Source organism: Symsagittifera roscoffensis, chromosome 3, assembly GCF_963678635.1.
Source record: "Symsagittifera roscoffensis chromosome 3, txSymRosc1.1, whole genome shotgun sequence".
In the NCBI taxonomy this organism is placed as follows: Eukaryota; Metazoa; Xenacoelomorpha; order Acoela; family Convolutidae; genus Symsagittifera; species Symsagittifera roscoffensis.
In genome coordinates this window covers 32423407-32444906 of record NC_087064.1, presented here as the reverse complement: position 1 = coordinate 32444906, position 21500 = coordinate 32423407, and the positions used below count along the sequence as shown (strand labels likewise).

Below are 21500 nucleotides of genomic sequence, written 5' to 3'. Positions count from 1 at the left end.
ACACTTTTTATAGCAAGTGTTAATTTGCATTGTATTGCTACTGTTATTGTGTTTACTCTGTTATTATATAAACTCGGAGCATGTTTATCTCGTTGCGGCTGAGCAGTAAACTGATTCCTGGTTATTTCTTTCCAGAAACTGTTTATTTCTAAACTAGAAAAAAAATCAATTCTGCACAGAAAATACGAGAAAACTAGGCTAGATATTCTATATAAAATTTTCTTCTAGAAAAACAGCCCCTGTTAGGTACGGGAAGTTAACATACAACTACATACAAAATTTTCTTACTGCGTAGGTACAATTGTTTTTAAGAAAAGTTGATGAAAAAATTAAGTAAGGTTAGAGTGGTGCGCCATAAATCGAACATTGTAAAATGTGAAGAAAAAATTGTTGTCAGGCACCAGCAGCTCAGTTTCACTTAAAATTTTTATAAAATTCGTGAAGATTTTTCAATAATTCTGTTTTTTTTCGTGGAAAAAATTCTGCTGTTGTTTCGCTATCTTTGTTTTTTGATAGGGTAATAAAAACGCTTTTTTGTGTTTTGGAACGTTTGACTGTAGAAGAATTATTTCCGTAGGCACCATCCCTGGAGAAATAGTTGTGCCTGGAGACCAATTAATGGTCGTTTCAGCGAACAGAGTTCACCAGAATAGGCAACTGGAACAAAAAATGGACGGATAAAAAGTCTGATTGATGGAGGGAAGATGAGATCCTAGTTAGGCTCTCGATTAGGCTTCGTTTTCCTCTGCAGAGTTTTTCACATAGTGTCCAATGTATCAATTTAAGTATTAATGTATCCAGTTTAAGCTTCGTCTGCAAATGACCGGTAGGCTGTCTTGAACTATTACTTCTGAAGCTTACTGCTGATCAATTCCTGTAAAAACCTTGCCTGGACTAGGTTCTTGGACCGATTGTGTTCCCGGATAATCAACCGCTTGTTATCTGCTACGCCTTCAAAAAAATTCTCAATAATGTCATCCTATGTTTCCAGATCAAAAGGAATGTTGGAAGAGACTGACAAAATTGGAGAAGAAAAAACGCTGACTACGGTACAAGAGGCTACGAGAGACTATTTTCTCATTATCTGTTTGTTCGGAGAAGTGAGGCACTTAGAACAGTGGTAAGGCGTTCGCTTTGAAATCGTAAGATCGTGTATTCGATCCCATGCCATGGCAATGATAGTGTGTGAGGACAAGATCTCACTTGACCTCCAGCTTCAAGTCTACCACAACCTGACCAAATTTGGCTGCAATAGTGGTACCACGTAAAAGTTCTAGACGCAAAAAAAACGGCCTTGAGTCGCAAATAACAGCTTCGCTCAGCAAAAATAACACTGTCTGGAATGTGGGGAGATAATACAAATGGACTATATTCGACAGGACTATTAAGGCCTACTGATAGCTCCTCTGCGATTCGCAGGAACTACACTTATTAATTATTATAAGTATATGACTTTGTATTCAAGGACCCCATTTTTACTATTGACTTTTTTCTATTATCCTGATGTTAGTTTCTTTCCTGGACTCGAAGTAGAAAACTGTGGCTCTAATGAGGGGGAGGGGGGGGGGGGGTCGGCGTGCTGTTGCCGTGAGACCAGAGGTCGTACTTGTCGGAGGTCTGGGTATTCCCTCTCGCTGCCGTCACGAAGTCCCCAATTCTGAGCTTTTCTTGTCGAGAAGATAGACTTGCTAAATATAATCAATGGCAATCAGGTTTCTTCACCTTTTCTAGCTGAATGGATTAAAACCAAGCACATGGTCGACTCTTATTTTTCGATTGAATCCTTGTAAAACGCAGTGAATGTTTAAGAAAGTGATGACTGAGAGTAAAATGGTGTGATTTGCACTTTTTGTTGAATGTCAATTTGTTGAAAGAAGTGTGATTTGCACTTCTTTCAGTCTAGATCGATATGCTCGCGGTATACCCGCGGTATCATCACCTCATCACCTAACATGCTGAAACTGTGTTTTTTACTGGCTTCGTCGCACAATTTTAGCTGACATACGTGCAACTGGTTTTTGTTTTGAAATAATGGTTTTTAAAAAATTTCGAATCAAAAACCAACTTAATGCACGTCTTTCTTTCTTTCTTTCTTTCTTTCTTTCTTTCTTTTTTTCTTTCTTTCTTTCTTTCTTTCTTTCTTTTAATGATTATTGGACTTACAAAACAGTCTTTTTGAAACATTTTCTTACAAATTTGTGACCTTCCGTTCAATGTTTAAAATTGTAGTGGGACTCGTTTGCCTCTGGCTTGTGTAGGTTCAAAAGGAGAATGAAATTGCGTAGTTTTCCGTTTTTTGATACTTTTCGATGCCTGTGAAGTTATTTCGAAATTTTTCCTGAATGTTTGCCGTAAAAGAGGTTAACATCGATGACTAGTAACTCCCATTAGGTTGTTGCCTGATAGAATTAATTGGTTGTGGGCATTTATTATGTTAACTTCTGTACCCAGTTTTGACAAATTATCAATTTCATGGGTTTCATTGATAAAAAAAGTTTTTTTTTTCGCAGATCCATTTGTTCAATTGCGGTCTTATTAATATCATCTCAAAGATGGTTATTGCATCATGTGTGAAACCGCAATATAAATCTTTGATCAGTTTTTTTCACTAGTAGGATCCTGAGTTTCTGCTCGTGGACAACTTGAGTTTGAGCTCGTGGACAACTTTTGGACAATTACAAGGCAAATAGAGTCGACTGGTATTTTCTTTTTCATCGCCATATTCCTATCCAAGCCAATTTAGAATATTTTCTTCACTTCGAGCCAGTTTTGGTCCTAAATTTTTCTGACGCTAAGATCTGAATAATCGTCATCGTCGCTTCGTCCCTGCTCACTTCATGAGTTTATTTCTCCGTTATTTAAAACGATCTTCTCTACGTGGTGTTTCAGAAAGGGAAATATTGAGTTGGGAATGATGGTGTAACTGATAGAAAAATTTCAGATAAGGTACACCGTCTGCTCGTCACGCTATCTTATTTTCGGCCGGATAGATTCGTGCAACTTCTTAGTCTAATACCGATCTTAATCTTATCTTATATCTCTTAGTCTCAATAGATCTAAAGTATACTGGTTTGTTACGAGTTGGTCTCTTGGAAAAGGCAACTAAGCTGTAAGTTAAATTCAAAATGCTCTGGTGCTGAAACTACAAGTAGTTTCAGCTCTTACAAATAAGTTGGTTGTTAGTTTGATGGAGTATGATTGGTTAGTCTTCAATATTTTTTAGGGATAAAATATCTAATTTTTAACCAATAATACTATACAGTTTGGATCATGTTACACCCATCCGGGTTTTACAGAGTTTTTGAATCTTTTATCTTCTATCTGTAATGAAGGATGGATGATGATCATTGGTATTTGGCGAGCATCATTTCTTGTCCGTTCTTGGAGAAGACAGCTCCAGGAAGCTAGAATCGTGGACATGACGTTGTCAGTTGTCGTTCGACAACGACTATGACAGCTAACGAAATCAAGCTGATTTCAAGATGGTTTGCTATGATTGTCTGGTCTTGATCGGTTGTGGAGAACTATGTTTCGATCTGGATTGGGAATGACGTTAAGCTCGAGTTTGGAGGGAATGCCCTGTAACTCGGATCTGTACGTATACTTGAACAACGAGGTGGTCATTGGTCTGTTTCAATGAAGTCCTTTTCTTCGAGGTCAAGTCGTACTCTAAATCCTTTGAGTTGTGGTTGTGAGCGGCATGTCGGTTGTGTTCAGCCATTCTGTAGGTTGTGCGTAATGAAGTCGTCTTAGCTGTTTGATGCTCGTCTTCGTGATTTTGTATGATCTATTATACTGCAATATATATTTTACATAAATAAATGTTAAGTTAGTCTTTCTTTTAGTTATGATTTTCTATTAGTTTTAATCGCAAAAGCTTTTATTTTTAGTTCAGTTATTTTAAAAGAGTTACTCACACTTGAGTACCTCTTATCAAAAATAAGGAGTGTGGTCACAAAGCGTGTGTTCTAGCACGGTAAATTAGGCCGGCTATTAAGCATGCTCAGGGTTTCGTCCTCTTCTGGTGCGTTAGGCCAGGAGTGAGGGTATGATTCCATGCTGGTTTTTTATGGGGTCCTGTTATGGGGTCGTGTTTGTTTCTGGTTTTTCCTTTTGTTGTTTTATATGTGCCTGTTCTCAAAATTAAATTGTTTGGCTTGGGTTTGTCTTTCGACTTTCTGGTGTTTTATGATTTCTTTTTTTGACTTATCAATAGTCTTCAAAAGAATAAATTATCGGTTCTTTAAGCTGGTTTAATCCAGTTTGGTACTGTTTGTTTTCTTTTCTTAGTCATGCTGTTAGTTTATGTTTCATGGAGTTTAGTAAGCTGCGTTGGTTAGTTGGGATTATTATATAGTGTGGATAGAATTTGTGTGCGGTTGATTCTTGAAAAGGTTAGTACTGCTAACGTTTGTATAAATTTACTGCTGAAATTTTTAATTTTACTGCATTGTGGGGATTGAAATTATTAAATTATTTTCAGTGTATTTAGATTAACTACATTGGGGAAAAGAATTTATAGATGAATTTACTGCTGTGGAGAAGAAATTTACTGCGTCATTTATTGCTGTTAGGTAAGAAAAGTTTAAAATTTAGAAAAAGGTTTGTTATTTGAAAAGCTTATAATCTAAAAATAGTTTGCTATTTTTATTTCTGTTTTCTGTTTTCTTGATTCTAGATGATGGTGATCTTAAGACTAATGAAGAAACCTTGATTAAGAAATGGTTAGTTTTTTTTGAATTTTTTAGTTATAAATTAACAATTCATTGTTACCTATGTATCGGAGAAGAAACCATGAGGGAAGATGTCGTGAAATGAATCTGATGTGGTTAGTAATTTTGCTAATACGCGAATGATGTTTTTAGTTTCGAGCAGTGACTAAAGCAGTTGAAAGCTTTTATGGTGTTTATTTCTTCGGTGCCTACAGAAAACTGGTGACTAGTGTGTTGAATGAGGTTAAAAAGCTTGTGATTGTACTTAGTATTGTGCATGAATTCTAAAATCGGGATTTCTATAGGTTGGATTTATTCATGCTGGACAATGAGAGGGTCGGGATTTTTCTACGTTAAAGGTCTAGGTAAATGGACAAAAAATATACATTTTGGTTATGGGGTCATAATTTCTGAGGATGCCTTAAAAGTTAGTGTCTTTAATACAGTATGTGAAATTTAAGAAAAATGGTGAAGTGTACTTTGAATTAATAAACTGAAAACGATGGTGGGTGGTTTGTCGTGAAGGTGTGTGCAAATTAAAATGGTTTTGAATAAATCTATAGTACGTGTAAGTGTGTGTTTGTTTAGTTTGCAACTTGATGTCGTGTGAACAGTGCAGAACTCGTTCTTTTGGAGTGAGGAAGTGAAAGGTTACTGAAAACGTTTGAATTTTATCGTGAAATGATTCATAAGCTTGGATGTCGATTAGTGCTTCGGAAATAATGTGGTCTTGTTTTTTATCTAGTGAGCTTAGTGTAAAGATGTAAGGTGTTTTGATGAAAAAGTTTTCTGTTAGTTGAGGGTTAGCGAATTTATCGTCGTCTAAAAATTGGTCGTGGTTAGGTCGGATGATGTTGTGATCATAATATTCGATAGAAAAATCATTTGCTCGGGGTGCAGTGAAAGTTGTTAGTAGTTTTTTATATCCTACGTGAGTGAATTTTCTAGGTGTTAGTGCTGTGGTGAGTCGAAAATTGTCTAGTTTACTTTTCTTTATATCGTGAAGTGTGTTATTTAGTGGTATCCAAAGTGGATTTGTGAAATAATAAAATGATGTCCAGTGAAGTGTAGGATTTAGTACGTGCTCATCGACATAGTGAGGTTCTTCAGTGGGAGGGTTGGAATGACTAATGGTATATTGGGGGAAGAGGGGTAAGGAAGTTTGGAGAAAGGCTGGGGTATTAATGTGGTCAGGGTGGTTTACATAATCGCGGGCTGTTCCGGGTTTGGAGGGGAACGGATGGTTGGGGAATTTTCTTTTAAATGTTCTATATGCGCGGTTATTTGTGGATGATGAATGGGTTGATGTGGAGGATTGATCTAAAGAAGGGGTATAATCGGAAGAGGGTGTAGGTATTGGTGGATTTGATGATGTTATATTTGATGATAATTGGTGAATAGTTAGGGTGTTAGGATGTTGTATTTGTTGTTGAAGTGTTTTTAGGTTATCTAGCTCTTGAGAAGTTTGTGTGCTTTCTGGAGAATTGTTGTTGAAATGATCATTGGTAAAGGGGGAGTCTGTCGGGGTTACTTGGGAAATATGAGAAATGGATGAGGGGGAATCATTTGTGGACTGGGAGTGAATAGGTCGAAAGGGGGTTGGGAAAATGCTGGTGGGCTGGGTTCGGAGTTTGCAAATTCGTCTGGGGTTTCTATGTCTGAGTTATTAAATTGGGATATTGTATTAAAAACGGTGATGTCTGAGTTAGTGTCAGAATCCATGCCGGATGATGTGTTAACGTGGGGTGATTCAGGTGGCGGGAAAGCAAAAAGTGGAATGATGGGAATTCGGTTTTGGAGGTTGGCTGGGTGGGAAATGGTACGGTGAAAGGATCCAACTTGTCGGCTCATCGTGGGCTAAAAAATTGATTGTTCTGAGACTGAAAATTGTGGTATGAGGTTGTTCAATTATTTGTTCATATGTATCGTCATTTTGTGAATGTTGTGTTACAATGTGTTGAATTGGACTTTGTTTATGATTTGGTCTTGAATTTGCGATGTTTACTAAAGCTAAGTTTTTGAAATTTCGTGGTACTAGTGATAGTGGATGGTTACGATTTAAACTTGGTAGTTGTGGTGCTGTTGGTATTGTATTTGGGTTGTTGTGTGACTCGTCATAGGTGTTTGGTGTAGTTGATTATTTTGTTTTGTATTCTTTTATTTGTGCATCTAGAAATATTTTATTTATAGATGTGGAAAATATTCCAAAAAATCCTGCAAAAAGTATGCGTGCTACGCTTGCTTGTCTATTGACTTGTGTGTGGATTGCGCATGTGTTATAAATGCCTTTTAATAAAGAAAAAACAAATCCAATAAAATTAAACATTGCGTATCATATAGTCAACCTTTCTAAGTTGTAGTATGGCCATCCTAGAAAGGCTAAAATTTCGTTTTTGAGATTAACAAAACTAAAAATATTAATTGGTGATATATCTTGTGGTCGATATTTTTCGCCATTTAGTTAAAATTAATCTTTTATATCTTTAAGATATACGCTGTAATCTTGTGCGTAAATGTCTGAAAATCTTGGTGTTTCTGCAAGTTTTCGTAAGTTTTGATCTATTGATTGTCGTTGTATAGTGTCCATTTTCGTAAGTAGTTCTTGAAATTGTTGTGTAGGTATGTGGTGTTGTATGTCGGATTTAGATAGATACCTATCGATTGTAAATCGATATTCGAGTTTCGGGCTATAGCTCTAATGCTTTCGGGTGAAAACTTTTTTAGTGGTGGCATTAATGTTGGATATGGTGTAAGTAGATAGTATTTAACTTCATCGGGATTTAATTGTACAACGTTGTGGCTTTTTTCTGATCCACATGGTTATGCTGTATCCCAAAAATATGTTCTTCTTGAGAGTGTATTAACAAAATATACTTTATTTTTGTAAAATATGGGGATTCTTTTGTAACATCGTTTATCTTCCAAAACGTATAGAGGTGATACTTTTTTAGTACAAGTGTAATACCATAAAATGTTTCCTTCATAATCAATGAAATTTGATCTATTTCCGGATAATAAATATCCTGCATATGGTATTTTTAGAACTGCTAGTGCTAGTGACTAGAGAATTTGTGTTCTTTCGAGTTCACATAATTGCTGTAGTGTTTCTAATTCTGAAAGTGACATTTCTTGAAAAATTCTGCTTATTGTGTAGTCTAGTTTCATATCTTGATGTATATCATAATGAATTGCTCCAAAATGTGTGCGGTTCATAAAAGATAGTTCTTGTAATCGTGTACTATCTGTAATTTGTGGTTTTAATTTTTCACCAATTTGTCCTATGTTTTTCTGAAAATTTACTGAAATGTAAGAATTTTTGTCGGTAAGTGAGTGAGATGTGGCCATTGGGTTTACAATTAGATGTCCTGTATTCATGTCGAAACCATTTTCGTATTCGACAAGAATTTATGAATACTGTGTTTAATAAATTGGCTTGTTGTATTTGCATGCAAGTTCTGTTTCTGGGTATATTTGAAATCGTGTTAGTTTATTTTCTATATTGTAGATGTTTCTAAATTTATTGTTATTATTTTTTATTTGGTCGCGGTTTACTTCTTCATATAGAATTGATTCAATAAAATTTTTTTGGTGAAATTTAATCATTCTAGCGTGTATTTTTGCTACTTGAAAAACTGTGCAGGTTTCTTCGGGAAACCATACAATTGTTGCTTGTGTTCGTGTTGTAGGATCGCAATATCCTTGGTCATTTTTGCAAGGGAGTCGGATTCCTTGGTAAAAAATTGTGTCGTCTTTTAAATCGCGTGTAAGTTGTACTTTTTCGAGTTGTATTTTCCAATCAAAAAACATTATTTCTTGATATCCTTTACTTTTGTGTCTGCTTTGCAATTTGAGGAGTTATTGATTCCCATATGTGGTATCCAATGTTTATCATGTAGGTCGTATGTTAATCTTCCGTGTGCTCCATGGAAGGGAAATTTTGTATCTAGTTTTATTTGACCTTGGTGTTTTTCAAGTTCTGCTTGATGTGCTTAGTCTGGAAAAACTTGAAAATTTTATTTCCGCTTGAAACTTGTGAACGATGTACTTTCTTTTCGAAAAAGTTTGCTGTACGTTTGTATCCTGTTAGTGTTGTTGCTCGGGCTTTTCAGTATATTGTGGCTACTATATTTGTTGTTTCTATAGCTTGTGGTTCGGAATCACATTGTGTGACTTGATTTATAGCATATTTGTGTAGTGTTTTTTCTTCGTTTTCTTCACAATCATAATGTGTTACTAATAAATCTTGATGTCCTGTGCGAGAAGAGGGATTGAGATTTGATTCGGAAAAAATGAGAAAAAGGAGGTAGTGAAAAGTGAATATCTTTAGAATATACATGTGTATGACAATCCTGAGTATGGGTGGTAAAGGTTATGTATCCGATTGTCTTTTTTTGTATATCTATCGTATTTATATATTATTTCTGTTGTTATAAATGGGGGAGGTAAAGATTGAGCTGTTATATTTGGAGGTTTTGATGGAAATGGATGTTGAACAATGTTATTCAATCTTACTGTAAGTTCGAATTTTAGCGTGAGACTGCTTTGTTGTAATATTTGGATATTATGTTCTTGTGTATCTTTGTTAATATCGTGTCGATATTGTAATTTATTTACTGCCCAGTTGTGTAATCTATTACTTTCCTGATGTTGACCAAATAATGGGGGGGATGCTACGAAGGTATTCCAATCTAATCGTAGTGGTATCTTTTGAGATGATTGTTCTTGATATCGTGAATCAAGGTTGGTAGGAAAATTGAGGGAAAATGTTGATGGTGATATTTGGCTTAAAGAAGGTGTTGAGGGAAGGAAAAGTGTTTCGGGTAATGTAGATAGTGTTGTATCGAATGAAACGTCAACTGGGTGGTTTACTAAATTGGGTTCACCGTGAGGCTATTTGTTTGTCACCCAATATGGAGGGAGTTCTGTGGTTGTTGAAATATTAAAAGGTTTTTCTCTAATTTGTTCTGAACCTGTAGTTGTTGAACCTAAGTAATCTGATGGAATATTTGAAGTGCTTTGTTGTGAAACAGTTGGAGGTGTTTTTGGCAGTGTGCTACTTGAAAGGCCTAAGGGACTTGATGTTGGTGATTGAGGTATGTTAAATTGAACTCTGGGAATTTGAAAATTTCTATTTCGTCTTGGATGTATAACTTGTCTGCTTAATTCGAGTGTGTTTTGGTTTTGGCTTATGTGTCTTACTCTGTTAAGATCTTGTCGTAGGTGTGGGTATAGATTATATGTTCGTTCGTATTGTGGTTCACTTAAAGGTGCTTGGCGGACAACTGGTTCTAATGGTTCAGATAATCGTGCGTGTCTTTTTTCGAAGGTATATGGATTTTCTTGAAAAAAAATGCGTGTAGATGAATGGGGATTCTGGGTACTTGTGGGTGTTGATGGATTTTCTTGGGACGTTGTTGGTGGGGACTGGTGAGGAGGTTGTTGATTAGCAATTTGGGAAAATTTCGTTGAGTGAAATTTTTTGAGATGAAAATTTACGTTTGGTCCAATATTCTTCAATGAAAAGAAACAATAGAATAGTGGCTAATGCGAATGTGATGATTGCCCTTTTTTATAAATTTACATATTTTCATAATAAGTGATGTTAAAAATTTGAAAAATATTACAAAGAGTAGAAAAACATCTGTTCTACTAAATAGATTACGAAACAATTAAATAGTTTTGAAATTATGGTATCTGAGGAGGTTATCAAGGATAGTGGAGAGGGATATATATACTTCAAAGATTGAGTAGAAAATTAAAAAAAAGATTGCAAAATATTATGAAAAGTATGAATATGTTTTCTATGATATTAGTTTAAAATATTGTAAAATTTTTTAGAAGATTTGAAAGTTTGATTAAAAGTTTGAACAATGTTTGTTTGAAATTAGTGACCGTTGTTGAAAGAAGCATTTACGAAGTGATTTGGTTTGTCAAATTGTTTTCGATTTTTGTGCTAAATTTGAGTGTGGTCGGATTATTTATTGATTTTTGACAAGTGGGTTGGATTTCGTCAAGAACTGTTGAGGGGTTATTTTGAGATGTCGGCGAGATCTTCGTAGTTTTGTTTTTATTTATGGAATAATTGGGGTTAGTCAAGAAATATTCGTACTTTTGGCTAAATGATCATGTGCTTTTTGTTCTTTAGGCTAATTTAATAATTTTGCTTGGGCTTTTTATGAGTGCTAAGTTGGGAAAATATTGTTGATCTTTGTACTGCTTGATAGGGGAGGGTTGTAATAATGAGATTATATTTGTTTTAAATGTCAATTTATAGCGGTTTGCTTATTTTTGACCTGGAGGTCTTGAAGTTATAGTTATAGATTAGCTTCGAGGCGAATATGTGTCCGCTAATAAAGTCGTATGGCTATAAATAAGGTGTCGTATTCGGAATGATTTCTTTGGTTGATTTTGAACTAGATCTGTTCGATTGTTTTTCAGCAAGTTAATTTGAAAAAATGGATTGTTCAAATCAATTAAAAGAAGATGATGGAAAGGGAAATGAAAGTTGTTTTTTAAATTCAATTTTCTTGAGTATTTTAGATTGAGGAATGAATGTTTTATAGTTTTTTCTTGGTTGACTTCTGAGGCGTGATGATTCTCTAATTTCAGATTTTTCTTTTTGATCTTGTGGTAAAAATTTTTCTGTCATTTTTCTATTTTTTCTTTCTGTTTGAGATATTTGTGTTTTTGTTTAAGAGATCATTGGTTAACATTTTCTTTTTGTTGTTCTATTTTTGAGCTTGTTTGATCATCGGTGTGGTGATTTAATTCAGTTTCTGAATTGTTTCGAGCAATTTTCAAACCTGTGAAAGAATATAATTGTGTTAATGCACGGAGTGCATATTCTTTTGGGTAATACGGTAATAAATTATTTCGGTGTTGAACAATTTATTTCTTATTTGTGTCTATCAATTTGTATGTGACATCAGTGGGTTTTTCAATTATTTGGTATGGTTCTTTTTGGAGTGATTGTAACTTTTTAGAAATTCATTTTTGTGTTGTAAAATTGGGAAATAAAACAAATGTTCCTATTTTTAAGTTTGTTGCTGGTGTAAAGCGTGAATTTATTTGGGTATTTACATTTTCTCTTTGTAGCAATTTTTTTGTTCTTTTTTGAAAAATTTCTTTGTGTTTTTTATCTCTATCTAAAATCCATTCGGTTTGGGTACCGGAGGCTAAATTTAAAATTTGTGGATGATGAAATTGATCTTCATCGTGGGTATGAAGTGGTAAATTATAACAAATTGAATCTTTGTTTAGTTGACAATAACCTTGTGCATTTTTATGGGCGTTTGCTGTAAACATTATTGGCTTACGTGGTTTTTTGTTGAATACCATTTCGTATGGTGACATTCCTAATGTTGTCGTAATTTGTGAATTGTATGAAAGTGGGAATAATTTCACATCTGCTGACCAACATTTCCATTAATTATACATCTGAGATATTCTTGTAAAGAACGGTTCATACCTTCGACTAATCCAATTGTCCAAGGTGCATGAGATGTACTTGGTTTATGTTTAATGTTATTTAAGTGGCATGATGTGATGATTTCATTTTAATAAAATCAGTGCCATTGTCTGTGACTAAAATTTCGGGTAATTCAAATTTAGATATCCAGTGTTCGTAGAGTGTTGTATATGCATAATAAGCATTACAATGGGGTACTGGGTTAAGTGCTACATAGTGGGTAAATGCATCAACAATTACCATTACGTATGAGTTTTCTTCTGAAGATGGTGAAATTGGTCCTTTTGTATCAAATGATATTCTGTGATTAAAATAAAGATTTTGTCCTTTAAAATTCTGTTTTTCTGCGATTTGTTTTTGATTTGGATAGGGTTTATTTAATTGGCATATTATACAATCATTGCATAATACTTTTATCTAAATTGGTGCATTAGGGAAATAAAAATTTTGTATAAAATATGAATATATTTTTTATGATCCGGAATGTCCTTTTGTATTTAAGGTGTGGGAAGTGTTGAATGCTATTAACATCATACTTAAAAGTAGGCATGGTACTTAAAAATCATGTGTCTGATATTCTAGAATGATTGTTCTTGAATGATTTGAGTTAATTAGTAGTGGTTTTCCAGAGCTGTTGTTGCTATGAATATTTTTGTTTGGTAAACTTTGATCTTTCTTCATGTATTGATAGAATGATTTATTTGGTTCTTTGTACTTTTGTGGTTTATTTTGATTGTCTTGCTGTTTCTGTCTGCATTCAGCAATACTGTGTCCGTATATTCGGCAATAGTTACACCATTTCTTATATGATGGTTTACCTTTAAAATTTGTTTTTTTTTCTCATATATAATCAAAATTTCAGTGATTTTTTCGGATAAATCTGTGTCTGATTTATGTATATTATTTATTTGTGTTGTTGTTGTCTGAATATTATTAACGTACTGTAATTTGAGTTTTTCTGTCTCTTCTAGTTTCATAGTGATTTCTGCTTGTTCTAGTTTATCTACTAGTTTTCTGAAATCTAGATCTGGTTCTCGGGTTGAGGAAGGATGTGATGCTCTCTTTTTAATTGCTATTTTTCGTAATTGAGGTATTAAGGTCATCATTAATATTTCTGTCATTTTTGTGCTTTTATAATTATGAGTATTAAGTGAGTATGCTTTTCGGATTAGTGTTTCGATCCTTACTGCTAATTGTTTGATCGTTTCATTTGGTAGTATACGAATTTCATTACATAAAACTCTTTGATGTTGTTTGTTTCTTTCTGAATCAAACATTTTTGAAAATTCTTGTGTAAATCGTTTCCAATCTGATTTTATTTCTATAGGTAGAACTGAAAACCATTTTTGAGCTGCGCCGTCAAGTGTGGTTTGTATTAACGCTGTGCGTCTATGTATCCAATTCTGGTGAAGTGGCGTATTTATGGGTTCAGGTCCTATATTTAAAATTAAATTTGCTGTGACTGCATTTAAATAGTCTTCTACAAAATATTCAGGATCTGTGCCAGTGAATACCATCAATGGTTTATTTGATGTTATTGATGATCCACCCACGAGGTATGGATTCATAGTCATCTGTAGTGATTCTGCGGCATTTGGCATTTGTGAAAAAATTGTAGGTTGATTTTTTGTTATTTCATGTTGTTGTAAATAATATGGTAGTGGTATTTCGTTTTGCATTTGTGTTGGTTGATAATAGTCAGTATTTGCTGGATTTTGTGCATAAAAACTATTATTTTGAGGTTCGTAATTTGGTCTAGGTTGTCGCATATGTTGTTCTCGTGTATATGGTTCAAAAATATCTGGTTGATTTACGTGATAAGACTGGATTCTTTGGGCTTGAGAATTTTGTTGATGGTTTTGGTCATGAAAATTGTCATCATCTGATAATTAGGTTTATAGTAAGGTGTTTTTTGTTTGTATTGGTATAGTTTTTTATGATTTTTATTTTGTTTAAAAAATGGATAGTTTTCACTTGGATCTGTTGGATTTCGTTGGTTATCATTAAAATTTACGAAATTTGATGTTTGTTGTTGGGAATTTTGTTGTTGTGGAAATGAACGATTATGCGGGTTTGTACGAGGAGGTTTAGACGTTTGTGGTCTATTTACATAGTTATAATTGTGTTCCGCAAAGTTGTTTCTAGTGAATGTTCTTTGTTTTTGTATCGGTTTCATCATTGGTCTAAAGGGTTGATAGCTCACGTGTGGGTATCTTGGTTCAATGGTGGGCTTAACCGTAGATTGTAGTGTTACTTGTAGTAAAAATGGGTTTTTTGGTCTTGGAGTTGTAAGGTTTGGATGTATTGGTGAAATACTTTGTTGTGCTGTTGTTACTACTGTGGTGACTACTTCTTCATTTGTGAGATGTGATGATGCTTGAATATCTTGTTGTGTGAGATTCCTAGTTCGCTTTGGATTTTCTGGTCGTATGACAGTTGAATTTAGGGTATTATTCCGTGTTCTATCGGGTAGGAATGAATTATAGTTTCAAGGTGTTGCATCAGTTGTGAGTGGGTATATCTTAATATAATCTTTGTGTATAGTTATTGTGCTAATGGCTTGACTTGAAATATCTGTTGGTATGTTAATGAATAATGGATGAGACCATTCAGAGTCTCAAACATAATCTGAATCTTCTGCTAATGCTGTATCATCTGTTGAATTTTGGGGATGAAAATTTTTCTTGCTTGTGAGAATAAATCAAGATTATGTGTGAAATAATCTATGATGAACCATGCTAAGATTTTTTGTAAATCGTGTTTTTCGTTTTGTGAAACGTCGTTGCTGCTTAAGTTTTCACGGATTAAGTTGAAATATTCAGAAAATATTGTGATATCATGTCTTACAGTTGTATGTTTTGATGTCTGATTTGGTGAAAATCCTTGAGATTCTCGTTTTTCTAATATAGATAAATAGCTATAAATTATTCAAAATACTTTATCAGTAAACATTGAATTTGCTCTTTGTGAATTTTGGTGTTGTATATTTTTTATATATTTTGTGAATACTTTTCAAAATTCTATATCTACGTCGTCTGTTTGAAGTGCTTAAACTATTAGTCCTTACAATTTTTTCGGGTTAGCTTAGGCTGGGTCTTGTTGTTTAGGGTTGGAGAGAAAAGCAAATATTGATTTCGAAGAATGATTGTTACTTTCTCGTGGCTAGTTTAAGCTAAGGCGTTAACTTACTTAATCTTACTTAGGGGCAATGATTGTGTTCAAGGGTTGGAGAATAGTAAATCGATCCACAAGGTTCAGGTATAATTAGAACACAATTAGTTCGTTAGATACTATTTTAAACTTACTAAGTTTAAGAAAAATCTTGGGTGAGGTAAGAGGGGGGATCAAGTGAAGGATGAATAACCGAAGTTCTTCACTGTTTATCTTTTTAGAATGGTTAGTGATATTGAAAAATTTCTCCTAATCCTGGGTCGTAGAAAGGGTTGGATAGTGAATCGATAGTTTAGGTTGTTAAACACTATGTTAATGTGTGGGGGAGAACAAAATTGTTCTATTTGATCCAAGGATAAGCCTTGATGATCAAGATATAAATTAATGATATAAAGTTTAATTGGTTTTAAAATGAAATGGAGATCCAAGGGAAACCTTGATGATCTATTTAGTTTAAAAGCTTTGATTTAGGTAAAAGTAAAAATTAGAATAGGCCTTTTTAAAGTAATTTAAAGTTTAATTTTTAGTTTTTTATGATGTTAGTGGTTTATGATTTGCTTGATATAGGTGATGAAGCCTATATGATATAGGTGATGATTGATATAGGTTTAGGTGATGAAGCTGAGATGAAGAAATGATTTGTATATTACTAACAATTTTTGTATTTACTAACTAATTTTTATTTTCTATTTTCAAGAAACATTCTTTTCAGATATCTTTTCAATTTAGTTTACTGCAGTTTCAAAGAAACGATTAGAGATCTTTTTATCAATCGTTTTTGTACAATAATAGGTTTAGCGCCTGTAATTATTGTTGAAGAATTTTCTTCAACTATACTATGTCTGCAAATGAAAATCTAAATTCATTGCTAATAAAACTCTAAATATAAAAGTTTGTGTTGGCTTTTGCCGTACGATCATGAAACTTGTGAGTAAATTCCGTTGTAGTCGTATATCGTCTCTTGTCCGAGGTCTTCTTCCAATACCAGGGAGTTCTAGTATTGTTCGGAATGATGGCTCTGATCTATTGAGTCGTAGAGACATTTCAATTAAACTATTGTCGTTTAACATTTTTGTGAATGTTTTTGTCTAAGTCTAATCTATTTTTTGTTAGTTCTAAAGTATTCGATTGCTTAAGGTCTTATTCGAGACTTATGGTCGCACCAGATGATTTGGGACTCATGGTCTAACTCATAGAGTATTTTCAGATAAGGTACACCGTCTGCTCGTCACGCTATCTTATTTTCGGCCGGATAGATTCTTGCAACTTCTTAGTCTAATACCGATCTTAATCTTATCTTATATCTCTTAGTCTCAATAGATCTAGAGTATACTGGTTTGTTACGAGTTGGTCTCTTGGAAAAGGCAACTAAGCTGTAAGTTAAATTCAGAATGCTCTGGTGCTGAAACTACAAGTAGTTTCAGCACTTACAAATAAGTGGGTTGTTAGTTAGATGGAGTATGATTGGTTAGTCTGCAATATTTTATAGGGATAAATTATCTAATTTAGAACCAATAATAATATACAGTTTGGATCAGGTTCCAATATGTTTTTTTTTATGTGTACCGGGTTTTACTGTATGAAAGTTATACATTTTTTTGTTGATTCTCAAAGTTTCGAAAATTTTCTTTATATTTACAATTTATCACAATTATTTCTTTCACTGGTCTTATGTTCAAGTTACCCTTCCTAAACGCGTTTTCTAAAACATAGGTTACTCCCCTCTATGTTGAGATATGGTTATTTTTCACATGACTTTTTACCTTGAATGATTTAAAATCAAGCCAGGAATATGATGATTTAGAAATGCGAGTTTGTTTTTGATTTTTATAACAAAGTTTTTCGCCATTGAAAGCTGGACTTCCTTTGGGTTTTATCATAAATAGGGTTTTTTCTCTGGTCTCGCTGCCTCTGTAATCTATTCGCTCAGCTTCGTCTAATTTCTTGATATTGCATTTACTGGCTAAATCTGTAAGAGCTCTCCAAATTTGTTCGATGCATTCCAGGCCTTTTTTGTATCAGTCAAGGTTTGCAATCAGAGATTTATCAAAAATCCAGCTCAGAAGATCCCAATGAAAGATAAGGTTACGTTTTAATTCTTTAGTTTTTTTTTGGCTAAAAACGTGTTTACTTTGGTTCGCCAGAGCGAGGTATAAAATAAAGCGTATTGTTATCAGCTTTCCTTGTCCCATTGATTATCTTCTTCTAATCGTTGATGCGTTTTTACTCACTACGTTTGTATTGCGTTTCTTATTTTTGTTTCTGTTATTTCTAGCCGACACTGCCTCCTCATGTGCTGCTTGTTTGAGAATCGGATTTGATTCTCCGTTACTCTGGTCTGGTTAAAATTTTAAAATCTAATTTTTTTTCGCAATTGTCTTCAATTAAAACTGTCCGCTTCCTTCATTCCAGGTTGTCGAAATTTGACTGTGTGATTCGACCAGAGGGTAGAAATTGAATTCCTTGTAGTTTCATTGAATTTGACTGGGCCATTTAAAAAAATTCTAATACTGCTACTAAATATGTATACAGTACAGTTGAAAACAACTTAAACAAAAAATTAAATAATTGAACTAAAATGTCAAGCAGTGAGCAAGTCGACCAAAGGTTGAAGCTCAGGTATAAATTATCTAATCACTACAGAAGATTACGTAAAATGAAAGCAAACTAAAATCAAATCACCTCTATCGGGCTACCAAATTGGTTTTTCAAAATTTACAGACAATAAAAAACTGAATTTGCAAAAAAAGAGAGATTGCGCCGCAACTAATTGAAAAAACCTTGCCATTTTTTTGCTGAGTCATTAGTAGAGAAATTTGGGGAAAAATTGTTGTTTTTTCGACGCATGAAAAACGCTTCTAGAGAAATTTCAGGCTTCGTTGGTCAAAAACGGTTCTTTTAAATTAGTACAAAAATGTGACACGTTTTGCGGTGAAGGTCGAGTTTATTGTGACTATCAAAATTACCTGTGCTTGCGGCATTCCTTTCCAAATGTTCCCACTCCATTGGCTATTCTGAAAATGAGTGATTCCCAGTCAGAAGAGGGAGCATTAATAGAAAATTTGGCATCTGGCTTCCCCACATCAATCTGGGCAATACGGCTGCAACATGAATTCCCGAAGAGGTACGCTGAAAGTGCAAAATCAGTTCATCAAGCGTCTCTAAGTTCTTTGAAACCTTGAACAGACCAGCAAATTCAAAGTTGTTCTCCTTTCGAATGAAAAAACAACAAGTTAAAATCAATGAAACTGCCATTCACTCGCACTTGGCGAAAACCAAAAATTGGGCCAGATCAACATAACCCGGTTGTTCGTGAGGCGACAGCTCGGTCGAGCGGAGAAAGCGGTCACTACATGCCAATGCGTTTTAAGAACTGCCGCTTCTTACAAATATTACCAGGTGTCGCTTTTGACAAGCTATCGCCTTGCCCTGGTGGTTTAGGTCAAATGTTTATTTCCCCTTATATTTACTTATATCAAAGGCTATCAAATTGTATATCTTGCGACGCAAAGTTTGATCTACAAGGGAGGAGAAGAGTTTTCACTTGACTTCAAATTTCATTGTGCGACAGCCCCACCAATTTCAGCTTGCTGGTGTGGTAGCAGGTGGAAGTTTAAGACGTGAAAACGGCAAAAAAGGGGCTTGCTCACAAAAACGAAGGTCTAAAATGTGGAAAATGACATCAAATGAACCATCCTTAGACACCCCGGTTGACCAAAACATCTAACCATACAACTCCACACATACAGAAAGTTGTATGATATCTCTATGATAAGCATTTTTCCACATATGAAAATAGTATGATAGTATTATTCTATAAAACAAAAAGTTAGTTTTTTTTCTAACTTCAATTCCTGAAAATTTTGGTTGCGGATCTAGGATTCTCTCGAGGGGGGAGGGGGTATTTTCAAAAAATTTCGAAAATTTTGTCGACTTTTTTTAGGTAACTAAATTGATTTTCTGAGCTTTGCTAAATCACTATAAAGACCCCATTTTGACCAATTTTTCTGCGCCGCAGGCAAAGTTTTGAAAAAACAGGCAAAAAAAATTGTTTTAGGCACTTTTTGTAAAATTTCGACCAAAAACTGCGCGAGCTCCCCCCTTCAAAATTAGTATACATTGGTGCCAAATGCGCCCTAAGAAAAAAACCTAAGGTCCGTCAGAAAGAATAGATTACTCAGAATAGTAAAAAAAGGGGGGCCCCGTCCCCTCCCCTAAATCTGCTGGTGGTTGTGTTCGTAACGGAACGCAAGTGACAAAAATCTTAGATAACTCACAGCTGGCGTCACCAAAGATTGGACGGTCTTGCATTTACAGTGCATAGAAAGCGAAAAATCTTAGAACTGTCCTACACAATTGATAGAAGGAAAGTAACAAACTTACAAATTTTGGCAAATTTTTTTTGCATTTTTAATTTTTAAACTCTGATCAAGGAAAACATAAACATGCCATGCAAAAAAAATTTCTTAGCGTTTTTGAAAAAATTTATTACGCAAAAAGGAAAAAAAACCAACATTAGGGCATCCAGGACTACGTTATGCACACAAAAAATTAATATTGGCAAGCAACCTTTTTTTGGAAGTTGTTTAATTCAGTAAAAAACTCGATTTGCGGTTGGAAAGACACCAAAAACATTTTGAGGCAATTTCAAAATTACTAGAAAACATTTTGTTGTCGCAATAAAAAAAAGCTAGTCATGCTATTTCCGTATATGGAAATTGTATGATTAGCATTTTTCTGACAAAAAATTTTTTCTTTTTATCTAGCACGATACACCGCATTTTTTGCCAAAACAAAAAAAAAACCTTTGAAACTTCGATTGCACCATTTTAGCAAAATGTATGAAATTTGTATGATTAGTTTTTTTTTTCATAGACTTGGTTTATGGAATTGTATGATTAGCATTTTCGGTCTATAGAGCAGGGGCGGACTTAGGGGAGGGGATGGACGCCCCCTCTCCGCTCAGGGATTCAACCTCCTACCGACCCAAAGGGACCGCTTTGTACTATTGTAACCTTTATTGGTTGACGGAACCTAAAAATTTTCTAAAGGCGCCTTTTGTCAAAATTTTTCAAAAAGTGGCTAAATTTTTCAAATTTTTGCCTAGGGCGCAGAAGCTTTGGCCACAAAAAAATAGACAGAAATTTCGAAAAATTTTTGCAAATCCGCCCCCCCCCCCCGAGAAAATTCTAGATCCGCTCCTGATATGGGGTCAACCTGGCAGTCTTGACTGTCTGCGCTAGATTTTCTGCGGTTTCCTAGACCTGAAAAAGTTACTACAGGCCGAGAAAGGGCTGCAAAAACGATAGTTTTCAACTAACCTGATATTATCAAAAAGGCATAAGTTTGGAAGATGAAGTGTTTAGGGTCCATTTTTGTTTTTGAGAAAAAATTTAAATGTTTTCCTAATACAAGTTTCAACTTTTTAAACTTCAAAAAGTTGTGCAAATTTCCTGATCACGTGATAAAATGTCAACTTGATTTGGAGTTTGTGCAAACTGATTTACCCAATTATAGCTGGCAATTTTGATGACAAACATAATCAGCATACCTCTAGTAAGTAAAGTTCATTTAACAAAAGTAAATAATCATAGTCCAGATTTATTAGAACAGTCTAGAAAACAAGTAAAAACTGAGGCCACAGAATACGGTTTGATAGTTTAATCCGGATTCTGCTCACGAGAATGTTAAGGAATCAATAGGTAGAGGATATACAATGGCTTTTTGTGGGCGTAGAGAGTATTTAATTGAAGAAAATAACATGTTTTTTTCCGCTATCGGTACTGTTAGGATAATCCTTGGGATAATTAGGAGAGTTAATTACTCGGCATCAATTAGAAAAGGAATAAAAAACATAATAAGAGTTTTTTAAAAAATAAAAAAACCAGAGGTCAGCCTCAAGTCAATTTTTACCGAAATAATTTGGTCCAAAATCCTTAAATTTTAAAACAGAACAAACTCGACAGAACAAACTTTTAAAATTTTTTATTAGAAACCGAATAACGGAGTTTTTTTGATGTCACCCTTGAGCTTAATGATCATTCTTCGGCGTATGCATAAAGCTGTGGAGAAATGACACTCGCCATAGTTCATCCTGACCACTTTTAGAGAGTTGATCGGAAGGAGAATGTCAGAAAATTTTGAAGCAA

At 34.3% G+C, this 21500-nt stretch overlaps 1 protein-coding gene across 1 annotated transcript in view; it reads right to left on the bottom strand.

The window, feature by feature from the left end:
* LOC134842629 (uncharacterized) overlaps positions 1–20889 on the bottom strand; it is a 48721-nt gene extending 27832 nt beyond the window's left edge. The window contains exons 1-2 of the mRNA XM_063859056.1: positions 20673–20889; positions 18318–18480 (exon numbers count right to left, since the gene is read on the bottom strand). Of these exons, the coding sequence (XP_063715126.1) occupies positions 18318–18480; positions 20673–20724 (215 nt within the window). The 5' untranslated portion in view covers positions 20725–20889. The remainder of the gene's footprint in view (positions 1–18317; positions 18481–20672) is intronic.
* Positions 20890–21500: the final 611 nt, after the last annotated feature.